Below are 16,973 nucleotides of genomic sequence, written 5' to 3' on the forward strand. Positions count from 1 at the left end.
TGACTTTATCTAAATACAATTTCTGTAAGTGTAAAAAAAAAAAAAAAACAAGTGAAAGTGAGTTGACCTGAGGCACGACCGAGTCAACTCGTTTTATTGACTCATTGACTCCTCCATCAAGTTAATGTTTTTAATAATATAAAATTACACGTAAGCAGACAGTGACGCTGACTGTCAATATTGGCCCACTGTAAGTAAGTGGACACAGCATCTCTTTCTCTCTCTAACAAGCTTTTGATGATATCATTGTCTCTCTCTCATTCACTCACACACAAGAAAGATCTTTAGATTATATGGAATCTATACTCACCACCTATTTATCTCCACCTCTTTCATCACTCGGCCCCACGTTTCCTCCACCCCACCACCACCATCACCACCACTCCAGCACCCTATCACCACCACCAGTACCCGTGTTCATCCAATATTTAAGCTTTTTATTTATTTATTTTTAAGTCTCATACTAAACAACCCTTTTTATTCTCTCTGGTTTTTTTTTTTAAAGAAAAAGCTTTTTTTTTTTTTTTTTTGAGAAGAAACATGAAAGAAAAAGCTTAAACCTTTACTTCTCTCTTATCTTATAAAAATTGTTTTGTTTAGTTCTTTGAATAAACAAAGATAAATATAAAAAAAAGAAAGGAGGAAGGAAAAAAAAAAAACAGACATAACAATCTTGTAACAGATATTTTTGTTTGTTTTAACGTTATTACCGGCGATGCCTACGCCGGTAAGTACAGCCAGGCAATGCTTGACACCAGAAGCAGCTCACGCGCTAGATGAGGCAGTGAGTGTTGCGCGCCGGAGAGGACATGGACAAACGACGTCACTTCATGCCATTTCCGCTTTGCTATCTCTTCCTTCATCGATTCTACGCGACGCTTGTGCGCGTGCAAGGAACTCAGCCTATTCGTCTCGGCTACAATTCAAGGCGCTCGAGCTTTGTCTTAGTGTTTCGCTTGACCGAGTTCCAGCTAGTCAGCTTACAGATGACCCGCCGGTTTCGAACTCGCTTATGGCGGCGATAAAAAGGTCTCAGGCTAACCAGAGAAGGCAACCGGAGAATTTCCATTTATATCATCAAATTGCACAGCAGCAGCAATCATCCACTTCAATGTCGTGTATAAAAGTGGAGCTCCAAAACTTGATTTTATCGATCCTCGATGACCCGGTTGTGAGTCGGGTTTTTGGCGAAGCAGGATTTCGGAGCTCCGAAATCAAGCTCGCTATTATACGGCCTCTTCCTCAGGTTTTCAAATTCTCCCGTTTTAAAGGGCCACCTATGTTTCTCTGCAACTTGAGTGATAATCCGGATTTTGGGTCGGGTCGGAGAGGATTTAGCTTTCCTTTCCCTGGTTATACTGGGTTTTCTAATGGAGATGAGAACTCTCGGAGGATAAGTGAGGTTCTTGTGAGGAACAAAAATCCTCTGCTTGTTGGTGTATGCGCTTATGATACACTTGCAAGTTTTAGTGAAGCAATAGAGAAAAGAAAAGATAATATTTTGCCTGTTGAGTTAACTGGAATATCTGTTACTTGCGTTGAAAATGATATTGCAAAGTTCATAAACGAAAATTTAGATAAAGGGCGTTTAGATTTGAGGTTTGAAGAAATGGGTCGGGTTGTGGAGCAAAAGTTAGGACCGGGAATGATAGTGAATCTTGGGGACTTGAAAGTGTTTGTTAATATTGAAAATGATAATGGTTTGAGTGATTCAGTAACATACGTAGTTGAAAAATTGAAAAAATTCTTGCTTTTACATAGCAAGAAAGTGTGGTTTATAGGTTCAACAGCAAGTTATGAAGGTTATTTGAAGTTTGTTAGCAGATTTCCTTCCATTGAAAAGGATTGGGATTTGCAGCTTTTGCCTATCACCGCTTTCAGAGATTCCATGGCTGAATCTTACCCTAGGTCAAGGTGAAGTGGTCTCTCTTTGCCTTTTATTGTTACTTTTCAGAACTCTTTTATTATATGTATATTACAAGTATGCATATAAGTTATTTGTTCGTAGTTCTGACTCAAGACAATTTGGTTGTTCTGCTTAGAGGATGAGTCTGGCATAATTTTTTTATTAGGGGACATGTTTTGTTTGTTAGTGAATATAAAAGAGGTTTAGTGTGTGTGTATGTGTGTGTGTGTATGTGTGTGTGTGTGTATATATATATATATATATATATATATATATATATCTCCAACTTGGACTTCTGTAAGAATGGTCCTCCAAGCATTATCTACTTAAATTAGTGTGTTATGATGTTATAGCTTCAAATTTAGAAAGATTGTACATTGTTTTGTATTTCAAAATATATATTCTTAGTTGTTTTGTACAGGGATTTAGCTTTTCATGGTATCTATATAAATAATTTAAAGACCCAATATTTAGAGTTTGTGAATTGTGTCCACAGAAGTTTTTAGATAATAGAATATATTTCAACTGCCTTATTCTTTGTTGTGGTTGTACTTTGAACTGCCTTATTCTTGCTTGTAATTGCACTAGCTAGAAATCAAAATTTTCTCCCCTGCTGGATCATGAATTTAGATGAGTTTTACAATTAGTTTTGACATTAGGGTATTACAATGAGTTACCTTGAACATATTCCTGCTCTGATCTTGATCGCTTATGAAATGATATCTACCTTAGTAATTTTACAGTCAAGGTGTATGTTTTACATATAAAAACATATCCAATCGGATTCTTGGCCTATATTCTCTTTTCTATGGTGTTCATTGTAATCTCCAATGATCTTATACCCAGTTTTCTCACAGTTATGTTATAATTGCAGCTTGATGGAATCATTTGTTCCATTTGGTGGGTTATTTTCTACACCAGCAGAATTGAATAGCTCTTTAAGCAACTCTTACCAGTGCATATCTCGATGTCGTTTGTGTAACGAAAAATGTGAACAAGAAGTACTTGCTGTTTCTAAGGGTGGACCCATCGCTTCAGTAGCAGATCACTACCAATCCAACTTACCTTCTTGGTTACAAATGGCTGAACTTGGGACAAACAAGGGATTGGATGTGAAGGTTCGTTTCACTTTTATACATCTCTTCAAATAGGATTTGTTTCTTTCTGTTAACTAGAAGTGACTGAAATACTGATCAAGTATGTAAACCTGGTATCGCGGTTGATTCAAATATCTGAAATTGCGACTGGATATTTAGGTAACTTTTTGATTCTTACTGGCCCTTATAGAAAATAGAATTCATGAACCCACAAATTGCATTTAAATCTTTGTCAGGTTTCATCTCATGTGATTGCATTGAGGCTTGTTGTAGGCTAACATCCATTTATGGAAATCTTAAATTTGTGTAGCTATATGCATTTGGCCTAAAAAGTAAGGTCCGCCAAATATAACTATATTTGTAATCTGGACAAGAAACTGGTAGCAATTTTATTCATGGAAGGAATTGATGGTTATGTCATGGAAATGGGCTTATAATATATTTGATCTATCAGCAATGAAATTATAAAAAAATATTTTCCATATCCATGTAAAAACTAGTTTCTCTCTCTTCAGTGCAGACAAGAGATGATGGAGTGGTATTGAGTGCCAAAGTTGCAGGCCTGCAAAAAAAATGGGATAACATATGCCAGCGTCTTCATCACACTCAATCACCTGGGTCAAACATTCATCGTTCCAAATTTCCAACTGTTGTGGGCTTTCAGTTGGTTGAAGACAAAAAGGAAGGTGCTGTAAAGTGTAGCAGCAACAATACAAATGCGCCAACGAATGAAAGTAGATGCATCAATGTCCCCGTTGATTTGCACAAGATTTCGGGAAAGCATTTGAATATTCCTTTACCTGTAGTTTCTGAGGCAAACACCCAGCCTAAACAATGGGAAAAACCTTCAAAAGAAGATCTGGAGTCAGTTGGTCTCAGATCTCTTTGTAGTTTTTCCCATTCAAGCGTGGCTGATGTCAGTCAAGCATCTCCTACATCTGTCACTTCTATAACTACAGAATTGGGTTTGAGAATGAGTCCTGTACCTACCAGTGATGGGCCAAAGAAACCTGCTAACAAAAATCATATAGAGCTTCCACAAGACTTATCAGGTTCCTGTTCGGCAAAAATTGATCATCTGGCGCAATCATCATCATCATCTTCTTCTCTTGATTTTGGGGAGCAATTTGATCCTAGTAGTTTCAAGATGCTTTTTGGAGCACTCACTGAGAAAGTTAGCTGGCAAGATGAAGCTGTTCGTATTATCAGCCAAACAATAGCCCATTGCAGGACAAGAAATGAAAGACGCCAAGGAGCAGGTCTAAGACGGGACATATGGTTCAATTTCCTTGGACCTGATGGCTGTGGCAAGAAGAAAATTGCTGCTGCCCTGGCTGAGATAATATATAGCAGCAAGGAAAACTTAATATCTGCAGATTTGAGTCTGCCAGATGGGAGAATCGATGCGCACAGCCAAGGAGTGCATGGTTACTATGTAACGCGTAGAGGGAAGACTGCTATTGATTATGTTGCTGGGGAGCTGTGCAAGAAGCCCCTGTCTGTTGTCTTTCTTGAAAATGTAGATAAAGCTGATGTTCAGGCTCAGAATAGTTTGTCTTATGCTATTCAGACTGGTAAATTTTCAGATTCACATGGAAGAGAAGTTGCAATAAACAACGCTATATTTGTGACAACTTCAACATTCATGGATAATGAACTTCTCTGTCCCAAGAAAGATTTCTCTACCTATTCTGAAGACAGAATAGTGAAAGCAAAGGGTAGGTCAATGCAGATATTAATTGAGCAAGCTCCTATGGATAAAATGGGTCAATATTTGAAAAAAGGTATCTCTAGTTCCATCTTGGTGAATAAGAGGAAGCTGATTGGTGCAAATCAAAATCTAGAACAGCATGAAATATCAGAAATGGTTAAACGAGCACATAAGATACCTACTAGGAATCTAGATTTGAACCTTCCTGCCGAAGAGAATGACATTCAGGTCACCGATGATGGAAAACCTGATAATGACTCCACGTCTAGTAACCCAAAGACTTGGTTGCAGGATTTTTTTGATCAGGTAGACAGAACAGTGGTCTTCAAGCCTTTTGATTTTGATGCTCTTGCTAGTACAATACTTAATGAGATCAACCAGAGCTTCCACAAGATCATTGGCTCAGAATGTTTACTGGACATCGAATCTAAAGTCATCGAGCAATTACTTGCAGCAGGATATTTATCTGATCAGAAAAGAGTGGTGGAGGATTGGGTGGAGCAAGTACTTAGCAAAGGATTTATGGAAGTTGTTGAAAGGTATAATCTAATTACTCATTCTATTGTGAAAATTGTTGCCTGCAAAAGCCTATTTTTTGAGGAGCACAAACCAGGAGTTCAACTTCCTTCAAAAATTATTTTGAACTGATGCCTCAAGAAAGGGCAACTCTTGTAGGTAGATATATGAAGTAGCATTAGAAAACTAGTAACCCTTTTGTTTTTGCAGGTTAGGTTTGTGTATTTTGTATAATTGTTTCTTCTTTCTTCTTGGGGTAAGGGCCTACATTTTGAACCAGTGATCTCTAAATGGGGATTACTTGCAGATATTACCAATTGAGCTAACCTTAATTGGTAAGTGTAATTTTATTGTTAGTGCTTGTGTGATATTTTGTCTACTTCAGTACATAATCAGGTGTTTCCTTGTTGCATCAGTTCCCTCCAAACTACCTGTCGTTGCTTAAGTTAAATGGCTATCAATTGGCACTAATATTAAATATCACACAAAATTAATGCATTAATAGAAAAATCAATACATGAATATTAAATGACACTTAAAAATTTTTAATAAAATAAAAATTAAACAACTTACCATCGCCAATTTGGAATAATTAAAAGGTTCTTATTTTCATGGACTTTGTCAATGTACTCAAATTCCTTAAGTAAGATGTTTCCATCCTTGTGAATCGAAAAAGAAAATTTGACAAAGAAAATATTTTATCTACATCAAGTGTATGTAGCTAAACCAATTAAAAATATATGGTCAAAAATACCTTCTTTTGAACTAAAATATTGTTTAAATTGGTTTGATGTATAGATTGACTGATACATCGAGTCTAAGTGGGCCTTTTTCATTTAAAAAATCTTCACTAGCAGCGTTTCTTCTCTATGAGTCTAATGCAACGTGAACAAGATTAGACCTAATCAATGGACCGGGAGACCTATGATATACAAACCAAAAAAAGAAAGAAAAAAAAAAAAAAATCTACTGTTAAAACATGTAAAATTGTTGAATAGATATCTTCCGAGTTAGTTGCTTGATGGATTGTCCGTCAGTTTTTGGGCTTTATGGGTCCTTGATAAGAAAAAAAATGGATATGGACCCAAAGAATAAGTAATGGGCCAATGTCCAAAATTCTTACAATGCCGAACTATTTGGGTTAGGGTAGGCCTGTTGCTCAAGAAGGCAAGCCATTAAGTGTGTGATCCATTTAACTATTTGAAGAGGGAAAAAAACACTGTTAAAAAATAGGGAAAATTATATTTTTATCTATATTTTGACATAATTAACTATTTTATATTTGTATTGTAAAATTATACTATTTTATTTTGTAGTTTGGATCCATTAACGATTTAAATATCAAATAATAAATGGAAAGATAATTTTATTTAACGGAGACAAATTATAAGAATAAAATAATATAATTTCGAAAAATTATAAGAATAAAATGATATAATTTTTAAAATATAAAGACAAAATAGTTAATTATGTCAAAAATTAAGAATAAAATCATGTTCATCCCTAAAAAATATTTGTCGTAGATCATTAAAATTTATTTTTACATTTTGATTTTCTTTGCATAGGTCAAAGTAATTTCCAAACCATATTAAAGAAATCAATAACACTTCAATTTGTTTTAGTATGTAGAAGAAAATTTTTAAGAGTCCAAACCTTAGGTTAGATAGGCCCAAAAGTGAAGTCCACCAAATCTTCTTCTCGCTAACAAAGCTTGTCGCTGACACCAAACTGACACAACACTAACATCTTTGGCTCTTTCTCTCTCCTGCACCGTCTTGCCTCTCTATCTCTCTCCCTCTTTCTTCCTAAACGCCCGGCTCTTGTATTAATCAATACTCTTCATCAACAGCTTCCTTTCTCTGCAATTTTTTTCAGAAAACCTAACTTCATTTATCCGATCCGTTTGCTCTAATTTTCCTTTTTTTTTTCTTCTAAATACGTTTAAATCAAATTTATGCATGTAAATGGCTTCAATCTCTTCTAGTCCTCGCACTGTAGAAGAGATCTTTAAAGACTATAGCGCACGCCGTTCTGGTCTTGTTCGGGCTCTTACTTACGGTATCTAAAACCTGACATTTCCTCTTTTTTTGCGTGCATGTGTCTTTTTATACATGTCTGTTTGTTAATTTTGGTTTTGGTTTTTTTTTTTTTTTTTTTTTTTTTTTTTTGTATTATCAGATGTGGATGAATTCTACTCTCAATGCGATCCAGGTTTGATTCCTGCACTCTTTGTGTGAAAAATAAAATTGATGAAGCTAAACTTGCATTTGTTAGCTGGGAATTTCTGTTTTGATGCCGTTTGGGTGTATTTGAAATGTAGGCATAGTGTGCTTTCAGTAGAAGGCCGTTACATTTTTTAATCAGTATAAAAAAAATAATCTTTGGAGACCAAATGGAGGTTTTGTTGTTGTCGGTTCTCAAGTTTTGTGATCTTTATTTGTGACTTTCTAGCCTTTAAAGTGTATTTGAATTTCTGTTGAATTTTATTTACCAATTAAATGCAAATTTATTTATCTATCAGAAAGGAGTATTTGTTTTTGATCTGAGTGCTAAATGAGTTCTTCATTACTGATATTGGAGATGCAAAAGAGAGAGGGGGGGGGGGGGGGAGCTTTTGGTTTCTTATATTTTTAACTGACTACGGATCTTTTGAATTTTAATTCTTGCTATTTACTAGGATTCTTCTTGGTTTGATTTACTTGTTTACCTAACACCCTGAATTCCCCTCTATAATCTCTCAGAAAAGGAAAATCTTTGTTTGTATGGTCACCCAAATGAGTCATGGGAGGTGAATCTGCCAGCAGAGGAAGTTCCACCCGAGCTCCCAGAGCCAGCATTGGGCATCAATTTTGCAAGAGATGGGATGCTTCGCAAAGATTGGCTTTCACTTGTTGCAGTGCATAGTGACTCTTGGTTGCTTTCTGTAGCATTCTACTTTGGTGCTCGTCTGAACCGCAATGAAAGGTATGATGTTGTTCCTGTGTACTGAGTTGCAAAAATGATGAGAGTCTATTTTTTGCTATTCCCTACAAAACTATTGTTTGGTCACTACCTGATCTAGCGTTGCCTCTTAGGATATACTACGGTGGGAATTCATGAAAAATTTGACACAACTTAGAAGCATTTTTGTATAATATCATTCTCAACAGAATTCAAGAAATCACATCATTATGAATTTGGACCTTGAAAACACTGAATTCTTTTCTTTTGATAGTATCATTAACTCATATATTATTACATGAAAGGTGCAGTATGTAAATAATTGCTGTTTTAATGTTATTATTATTATTATTATTATTGGAAAGCGGCTTCATTGCATGTTAAAAGAGTAATTAACATGAACTATAGAGTTCATACATGGTAAAACATTTTGCATTGAGACGAGTTAAAACTCCTCCATGAGAACGCAAAAAAAAAAAAAAAAAAAAAAAAAAAAAAAAAAAAAAAAAAAAAAAAAAAAAAAAAAAAGAAAACAATGGATCATGAACATCCTGTCTGCAATTTATGACCATGTGTCAAAGACAATAGTAGTAAGGGCTACGCTAAATCAGCTATTTGGCAGTTAATGAAAAATCTAATGCATTAGTTACACCTTCTCATCATAGTATGAAAATCTGTTGTTTAATATAAATAATATAAAGAGAACTAGCAAAACTTATAGCCAAATTTAAAAAACATAAAAAAAGTCATCTCTTTTCCCTGTTTCTTTTTCACTTTTGAGAATCAACAAACCAGAGAAACTGCGATTTTTCTTGAGTTCTTTCAATACCTAACAAATAAATGTATATCTGCTAGTCTGTGTAGCAAAATTCCATTTGCACTTCTTCTTATATTGTTACTAGTTCCTCTTTTCACCAAGAGACATAGTGCTACAGGGTTTGACTTTGATAAACTTTCTTGCTTCTTGAATATGAATACATATCCTTATTTGGGTGAGAGTGAAAGTTGCTTATATTATTTTGAGGTTACAAAACACTGTGAATTGTGAGGTTGAAAGTTGGCTTTTGCATTTTGACACAAAATGCTGTTGCCTCTTTTGGTTGATTTCACAGTATTGGTTTTAAAATTATTTTTAGGGCTGTAAACGAGCCAAGCTTTGGTGAGCTCGAGCTCGTTTCGAGCTCGGAAATCTGAGCTCAAGCTTGGCTCGTTTAAAAATAGCCAGGTTCGAGCTCGAAATGGGCTCGGCTCGATAACCATAAATAAGCCAAGCTGGAGCTTGAGCTCGAAATCTATTAACCAAAACGACGTTGTTTTAATATAGGTTTTAATCAATTTTGTCTTATTGAGCTAGCTCGTGAGCTCGATAAGACTAGCTCGTGAGCTCGGCTCGATAAAGCTGGCTCGCGAGCTAATGACCCGAGCTCGAGCGAGCTTTTACCAAGCTGAGCCTCGAGTAGCTCACGAGCGGCTTATCTAATTTCCAGCCCTAATTATTTTCTAGTTAGATGCCTGATGAGAGCATTATAGAATATCATGTTGTTTTAACTCGATTAGTCAAAATAAAATGTTATTCAATTTTGTAATTATGTGTCCCGTTGTTTATTTGCTTAATTTTCTTGCCTTCTCTCTACTGTGAGTTGTTCAATAGTTTATTTGCTTAAAAATTGTTGCCATGTTCAGGGCATAAACCTACTTTATTATGTGCCAAATTAGTTTTTCTAAATAATCTTGAGTTCGTGATTTAAGTGAGGATGTAGGTCCTTAAGATCTTTCACCAGGCTTCTCATGCCAGCTCCAATTCACCACTTCCATTGTGATCCTTAGTTGGGCTTCATCTCAACACTCTGTTTGCTGGTACTATTGTCATTGTCAGTTAGTCATGGAACTGTGTATGTGATGTTGTACATAATGCTGGCAATTTTTTTAGTTTTGTGATTAGTATTTACTCACCGTTCATATGGGATAGGTTTTGTCCATTTTATCACACCTATAGATGACAGTAGTAGCCCAGACTTGATATTGATCTTGATAATTGACATAGCTTTATATTTGAGTCATCTGACAATAAAGCAATGGAGTTTGTTGCTTCATATTATTATCATAAGAGTTGGAGCTGGCAACATAGCTAATATGTAGGCAATGCCTATAGACAGTGGCATGTGCTTTTAGGTTATCTACCTCATGTATCACATGTATCGGAAAAGAAATGCTCATATTATGACGTGGTTATCCTTTATTGTTGTGGACCACTATGTGATGGAAATTCTGGGTGCATCTAGGACCGCTTACAGTTGCACTATCCTGTCTTGAATGCTAGAGGATAGGCACTAGGCAGGTTGTCTTTAGTTCTACAAAAGATTTTGTGATAGGAAAAGAGACCTGTGGATAAAGAAAGAAATGAGTGTATCAAAGGACAGCAAACAAGAACTTTAGTCCTATATAGATTACTTGTATTCTTTTCCTCATCTTTAAATAATCATGCTTATTAAGCACACTTAGATACAGGTAGGGCACTTTGACGCTTTAAATCAGTATATCGATCTGTGAAATTTTAGAAAATAGCAGAGTCCAGCTCTTCATCACAAACCTGTAAGCATACTTGTCCTGAAGTTCACTTCCAGAACTGGGATTGGGTTGATTATCTCAAAATTTCCCTTTAAATAAATATTCTTTGGGCTTTTGGATTGTTTTATATCTCATTGTCTCATATTTTCGGACTGAGATACTATTTATTTTGGTTCAAGCTGCCTAGGATGTTATAACAGCACAAGCACATAGTTCCGGGTGAACTTGAAAAGAACTTGAGACTAAGTTACAAAGGAAACTTTTGTTTTTCTGAGGGGCATAATTTAATGTGCAACCCTTGATAATTGTTTGGTGTCTTGGTCATCTCCATAATTCAAATAAATTTTTCATTTATAGAGGATTATGTTCTTCATAGCTTGTTAGATTATTCTTTTAGTTGGACACTCCTTATCATCTGGTTTTTCCATTGTTGGATGCTATGTTCTTTGTGTTGTCAATGGGTCCCTTCTTCTCGTTTGCCATTCCCCCCCTCAATTTTATTTAGGTTAATAGTCAGTGTGACGATGAGGAGGCTACTACCCATATTTTGAGTGTTCTTATTTGTATACATTCTTCTTCACATGCATGAATGTTTTTGTTTCCAATGCAATGGTATGCTTTTTGCTCAACAGGAAGCGTCTGTTTAGCCTAATAAATGACTTGCCCACCCTCTTTGAGGTTGTTACTGGAAGGAAGCCAGTAAAAGATAAACCCAGCATAGATAGTGGAAGCAAATCCAGGAACAGCACAAAGGTGAATTTTCTCTCCCTCCAATACAATGAAGCAACTCAATCTTTTTTTATTATTTAGTTTTTTTGGTTAAAAAGCATCATTTTCACTGAATAATGTTGGTTTTACAACTCATTTTTTCATTGCAGAGAACAATAGATGGCCAAGTAAGAAATACAAAGTTACTTGATGAAAGTTATGCAGAAGATGAAGATGAGCATGGTGAGACCCTTTGTGGGAGTTGTGGAGGGACTTACAGTGCTGACGAGTTTTGGATCGGTTGCGATGTATGTGAAAGGTGGTACCATGGAAAATGTGTGAAGATAACCCCAGCCAAGGCCGAAATGATCAAGCAGTACAAATGCCCCTCTTGCAGCACAAAGAAGAGTAGGCAGTGACAGCTGATAAGTATAAAAAGCTTTGGGGAGGGGGATTAACCTCATTGTTTTGAACACTGATGTTATCTATAATCACCTGATAATTGAATCTTTTTTTTTTTAGATCATCTCCTTCCTGGGGGATGAATGGGGCTTCTCTTGGCTTCTTGGTGATAGTGTTTAATTGGGGAAAGATTTTTTTTTTTTTTAGTAGTCATTTTGAACTTTGGGTCTTCACACTTTAATTTGTATGCCGTAAATTTTCTTCAATGATAGTTCTATATCTAAGCATGAAATGATCAATGTAATTCTTCTAGTTTGAGCAGTTATTTTTGAATCTTTACTGCTGATGAGAGATGCTATGGGTAACATTTTGGCAGAAAAATGCTATTTTGCGGGCCATGACTAAGAAGTTGGGAATATATTTTGGGCACCTGGCTCCCTGCATGTTGTTTAATTTGGCCCAACAAAGAAGGGTACAAGAAATCTTAGGAATCAAGGTCGAGATTCTGATGTTTAGGGCCATAAGGGAGCACCCAAAATTTTTTAAAATTTTTTATTATGTAATCTTCTGTATAAATATAAATATAGAACTTTATGGATTGGTCTCCGAAATTATTTGTTTATTTTTATAATTATTTATTTATATTTATTAGAAGTAAAGAAAAAATAAATGAGCTTAATTTATAGCATGAATAACTAAAAATGATATGTTTTACGTAATTCTCATATAATTTTTAAAAATTATAGCATGAGCAACTAGTCGATCTATGTTTTGAAAAATATACTAAGGTAAGAAAAGATAAAAGAGTTTTTCGTAATTTTATAAAAATATACCAAGGAAAAGAAGTGATAAAATGGATTTTTCATCGCTTTATAAAAATATACCAAAGGCATGTTTGGCAATTTTAACGGGTCTAGTAGATGTTAGCTGTTGTAGTAGCTGTTAGGTGTTCTACTAACAGTTAGCAATTAAATATTAGCTGTGTTTGGTAAAAATAAATGTTTAATTAGCATTTTAATATAAAAAGACAAAAAATGGAAAGGTCATAGTGAACAAAGCAATGACAAGTAGTGGGCATAAACGTTATAAAAAATTTATAAAATATTAAACGTTAATGAGGATAACGTTTCATGAAACATTATCTCACACTCTAAATGTTAGGATAAATGTAATATTATCAAACACAATAATTAATTAAAACAATATTTTAACCCTATCAAAACACTAAACACTACCCCAAATGCTCTTCCGAATAGAATCCAAAGGTAAGAAGTGATAAAATGAGTGTTTTCATGATTTTATAAGACTATAATTTAAAAAAAAAAAAATACAGTGTCGAACTAATTGTATTTTGCAAATCATAGAAATCGTACAGTGGTTTTTTCAATTTTAGAATTTGATGTTTGGGTTTAAAATTTTGAAAAAAAAAGAAAAATTGGTGGTGACAAAAACATTAATTTGACATAATAACTAGTGGTAGCGTTGTATTTGGAGGGTTATTTTGTGGATTCTTCAGGTCAGTATTGTGGATTTGTGGTCCTATTCCTATTCAAAATATCAAAACTAACAAACATGACATACAAACAAAATAAGAAAACAATTTTTGAACCCCATAAAAAAGAGCACAATATCAAAAAAAAAAAAAAAAAAAAAAAGCAAACAAAAAATTGAAAAAATCTTGGAAATTTTTTTATTATTTCCAATGAAAATAACAAAATTAAAAAAATAATAACAATAATGAGTGAAGTTATTTCATCCCTTAAATTCTGGCTAATTTAAAATTCTCAGCAGATAATTTGAATACGCAACGAAGTATTATAAATGATAAAATCATTTTATTATCGTGGTCATTTGATAAAATCTAACCTTTCATAATTGCAATTTCCACATTGATGGGAAAAGATTAGCATTTTCATATAATCCAGTTTATAGAATTATAGCATAGATGAAGGACAAAGGTCTATTTTGTTGTTCAATTTTTGTTTCCAGTGACCTGTGGATTATGATACTTCACCCTCTTGTCTGCACAAAAAAAACGTGCCTTTAGGTTTTTAGGCACGTGATATCTGACTCTCACCCCTGTCAAGATGGCATAATGCTGGTCTTTGGCCCATTTTTACAATTATTGAAACATCTCAGCTGAAATTTCGCACACAAAGTGATATGATTTTATCATTTTCCAATAGAAATATCCAGTTGATCTTATCATGACCAGAACTGTAAGTTTTGGTTTTAAAAGACATTTTTTTATTATTTAAAAAAGAAATTTTCTGAGTCACATATTATCATCTAGCTTTCAAGTTCACCTTGTGTCATACTCCCTAAAAAAAAAAAAAACTCACTTTTTATTTTCACACGAGGTTAAGAAATACTCTCTCTATCTCAAAATATAAGTTATTTTAGATTTTCAACCAAAAATTAAGTAAACAATTAATTCTCTTAAATTATAACAAACTCAAAGAGAATGTGACTAAATTATCCTTTATCTCAAAATCAATATTTGCTTGTGAAGTATTTATTGTATTTAACACAAACAAGGGCAATATTAGAAAAACATCATTTATTACTTCTTGAAATACACAAAAGGACTTATATTTTGAAACAAAATAACAAATAAAAAACGACTTATATTTTACGAGAGGGAGTAATAATTATCATGGTAAAGGATAATTTTATCCATATAACTTTCTTATTATCCCATCTTAAATAACATATGAGCAATTATTATATTGAAATAATAAGTAAAAATTAATGAGGATTATTAAAAATAAAATAAAATTTAATAAGGGTACAGTAGACAATTTAAAGGTTAACTATAATGCAAAAAAGAAAAGTAGACTATATTTTAGAACAAATCAAACAAAAAATACGAATTATCTTTTTGAGATAGAAAGCGTATAACGTTATATATCATTGTTTTTATAGCGTTATAAAACATGAATTATCTTTTTGGGATAGAGGGACTATCTTTTCTATAATACTCATAGGCCGAATACAACATTTAACCCCTAAACTTTGATAAAAAAAATCTTGTGACATCATGAATTATAAAACCGATCTTGTGACACTTTGAACTTTATTTTTCTATAATAATTTCACACTTCTTTGTACTAAAAACAGTAAATTTTAAGGCATTTTTACTTTTATATGCAAAAAATATTAATTTGATACGTGATTAATAAAACTTTTGGAACAATAATTTTACATTTTCCAAATTTTCAATAAGTATTTAATTGTTCTAATTTTATAAGTTAATGTATTCAATGGGTCAAATGAAGTATTTAATAGGTATAATTTTATAAGTTGAAGCGTTCAATAAGTCAGAACAAAAGTTGAGCGTATTATAAGAATTTTTATGAGTACAAGGGTAAATTTATGTATTCAACCAATAGTTATATAACATTATTATGGCGTATAACGTTATAAAATATTATATGGACTAAGCAGTAGGAGATAGTCTTCCCTTTTAAATTACGTTTATCAAATTAATGAATTTTCGATTTTGGAGAGGACTCCAATTGAAACTTTTCCCTCTTGTTATTCTTGAAAACATAAAAAGATTAAAAGGTGCATACTTGATAGAAAACAGTTCCTAATTTTGATAAGAATTAACATGTATAATAAAAGATAAGATTTCCTTTTAACTTTATTAAAAACTACAGATTTTCTTAGTCTATTAGGCTAATTCTGCTTGCGCTATGTCAGATCCATAAAAGTAAGCGCTCCTAGCGAAAATTGATTTTTTTCATTTATAAGAATTGAATAATCGTCTTCTTATTTAAAGAATTTGAATTTTTTCCACTCACCAATCAAGCCACTAAGAGTCTAATATTTTTAAATAAAGTGTTTATATATAGTTTTAAATAATATTGCTGAATAGATAAACCAAATGAGAAATTAAAGATTGAAAAATATAAAAGTTTGAACAATGCCAATTGGACACTTGGTGCTACAAAATAAATAATGTTGTAAAGCAAAGAAATCTATTTGAAAGAAATGAAGCAACTTGGACCAATAGAAGGAATTAAATGTTGAAAGGCGATTGTTTTTCTAATAAAGAATTGAAAATCAATCAAAATTAATTAATTTGATCGGTATTAGTGAGAACCTGTATCACGGCGGCACTAATATAATTTTTTTTTTCTCTTATCAATTATTAATTTTGTGTATGGAAGACTATGTAGCTCTGTTTTTTTTTTTTTTTTTTTTTTTTTTTTTTTTTTTTAAAAAAAAAGAAAAAGAAAGAGAGAAAGAAAGAAAGGGTCATTGACCCACATTCAAGTGACAACAAGAAACAATTAATTCAATCTAATCCAAATTTAATTGATAAAGACATTTTGGTCACATAATTAATTGATATGAAAGAAAAATTTGTAACTTGAGTGGATTATAATTGGAGAATTTGTCTTTCTTGATTGGCTCATTATCATGATAACTGTTTTGAGGGATTAGTTGCAAGTCATTTGTCAATAAGAAATAACACCTGCCATTGGAAATAATTACAATGATTTATTTATTTTAATTTGTCTTTTGTTGCATAATACTTCTGAAATAAAAATGATTTATTTAATTAATACAATGATACTCATATAAGACTACCATTCTAGAGTTTTCTTGATTCAAACCAATTAAACTACCTTGTGATGTTAGATTTGAGCATGCAACAAAATTTTTTTAAAAATAATTTATCTATTATTGAAGGAATTACAAAACTGCGTTTTTGTGTTTTTTTTTTTTTACTTCTAGTACAAGGATTTGATTTTTTTTTTCTCGATAGTTCTCTTATTTGAATAATATTCATTAAAATTAATGAAACTTTCGTATTAAAAAGATTTAAATTCAAATTTCTTACTTCATGTATTTCTGCGGAAAGTGAAAAGATCAATTGAGATTTTGCCTGGTTGACAATTAAGTGTTAAACTCAATAACGCTACTATAATATAAAATTGCATAGAATATCGATTAAAAATTACTTATGTATAAAAATTTTCTGTCATAATTGGATACGATTTTGTTCAAATTTTCAAATATATTGAAAATTTTTTTATTTCTTTTTTTTAAAGACTATTTTTTAATTAAATAATGATCTTCACAGTACCTAGTAGAATGTTATATTTTATACTTC

The 16,973-nt window shown here is 32.8% G+C and overlaps 2 protein-coding genes across 2 annotated transcripts; both read left to right on the forward strand.

The window, feature by feature from the left end:
• Positions 1-295: 295 nt before the first annotated feature.
• On the forward strand, positions 296-5,645 carry LOC105646147 (Double Clp-N motif-containing P-loop nucleoside triphosphate hydrolases superfamily protein). The gene is made up of 3 exons (XM_012231943.4): positions 296-1,914; positions 2,781-3,024; positions 3,524-5,645. Exons 1-3 carry the CDS (start codon positions 716-718, stop codon positions 5,360-5,362), a joined length of 3,282 nt encoding a protein of 1,093 aa, XP_012087333.1. The 5' UTR covers positions 296-715; the 3' UTR covers positions 5,363-5,645.
• Positions 5,646-6,946: 1,301 nt separating this feature from the next.
• LOC105646140 (PHD finger protein ALFIN-LIKE 2) lies at positions 6,947-12,140 on the forward strand. The gene is made up of 5 exons (XM_012231929.3): positions 6,947-7,288; positions 7,409-7,441; positions 7,972-8,194; positions 11,371-11,491; positions 11,617-12,140. Exons 1-5 carry the CDS (start codon positions 7,195-7,197, stop codon positions 11,863-11,865), a joined length of 720 nt encoding a protein of 239 aa, XP_012087319.1. The 5' UTR covers positions 6,947-7,194; the 3' UTR covers positions 11,866-12,140.
• The last annotated feature ends 4,833 nt before the right edge of the window (positions 12,141-16,973 follow it).

The sequence above is a fragment of the Jatropha curcas genome, chromosome 6 (assembly GCF_041381405.1).
Source record: "Jatropha curcas cultivar XTBG-Jc1 chromosome 6, XTBG_Jcur_1.0, whole genome shotgun sequence".
Classification (NCBI taxonomy): domain Eukaryota; kingdom Viridiplantae; phylum Streptophyta; class Magnoliopsida; order Malpighiales; family Euphorbiaceae; genus Jatropha; species Jatropha curcas.

Bases quoted from the DNA above. Each gene is read 5' to 3' on its own strand.
- LOC105646147 (XM_012231943.4), top strand. From the start codon at position 716: ATGCCTACGCCGGTAAGTACAGCCAGGCAATGCTTGACACCAGAAGCA. The intron at 1,915-2,780 runs GTGAAGTGGTCT...TTATAATTGCAG, and splicing joins GAATCTTACCCTAGGTCAAG to CTTGATGGAATCATTTGTTC. The intron at 3,025-3,523 runs GTTCGTTTCACT...TCTTCAGTGCAG, and splicing joins ACAAGGGATTGGATGTGAAG to ACAAGAGATGATGGAGTGGT.
- LOC105646140 (XM_012231929.3), top strand. From the start codon at position 7,195: ATGGCTTCAATCTCTTCTAGTCCTCGCACTGTAGAAGAGATCTTTAAA. The intron at 7,289-7,408 runs GTATCTAAAACC...TTGTATTATCAG, and splicing joins TGTTCGGGCTCTTACTTACG to ATGTGGATGAATTCTACTCT. The intron at 7,442-7,971 runs GTTTGATTCCTG...ATAATCTCTCAG, and splicing joins CTACTCTCAATGCGATCCAG to AAAAGGAAAATCTTTGTTTG.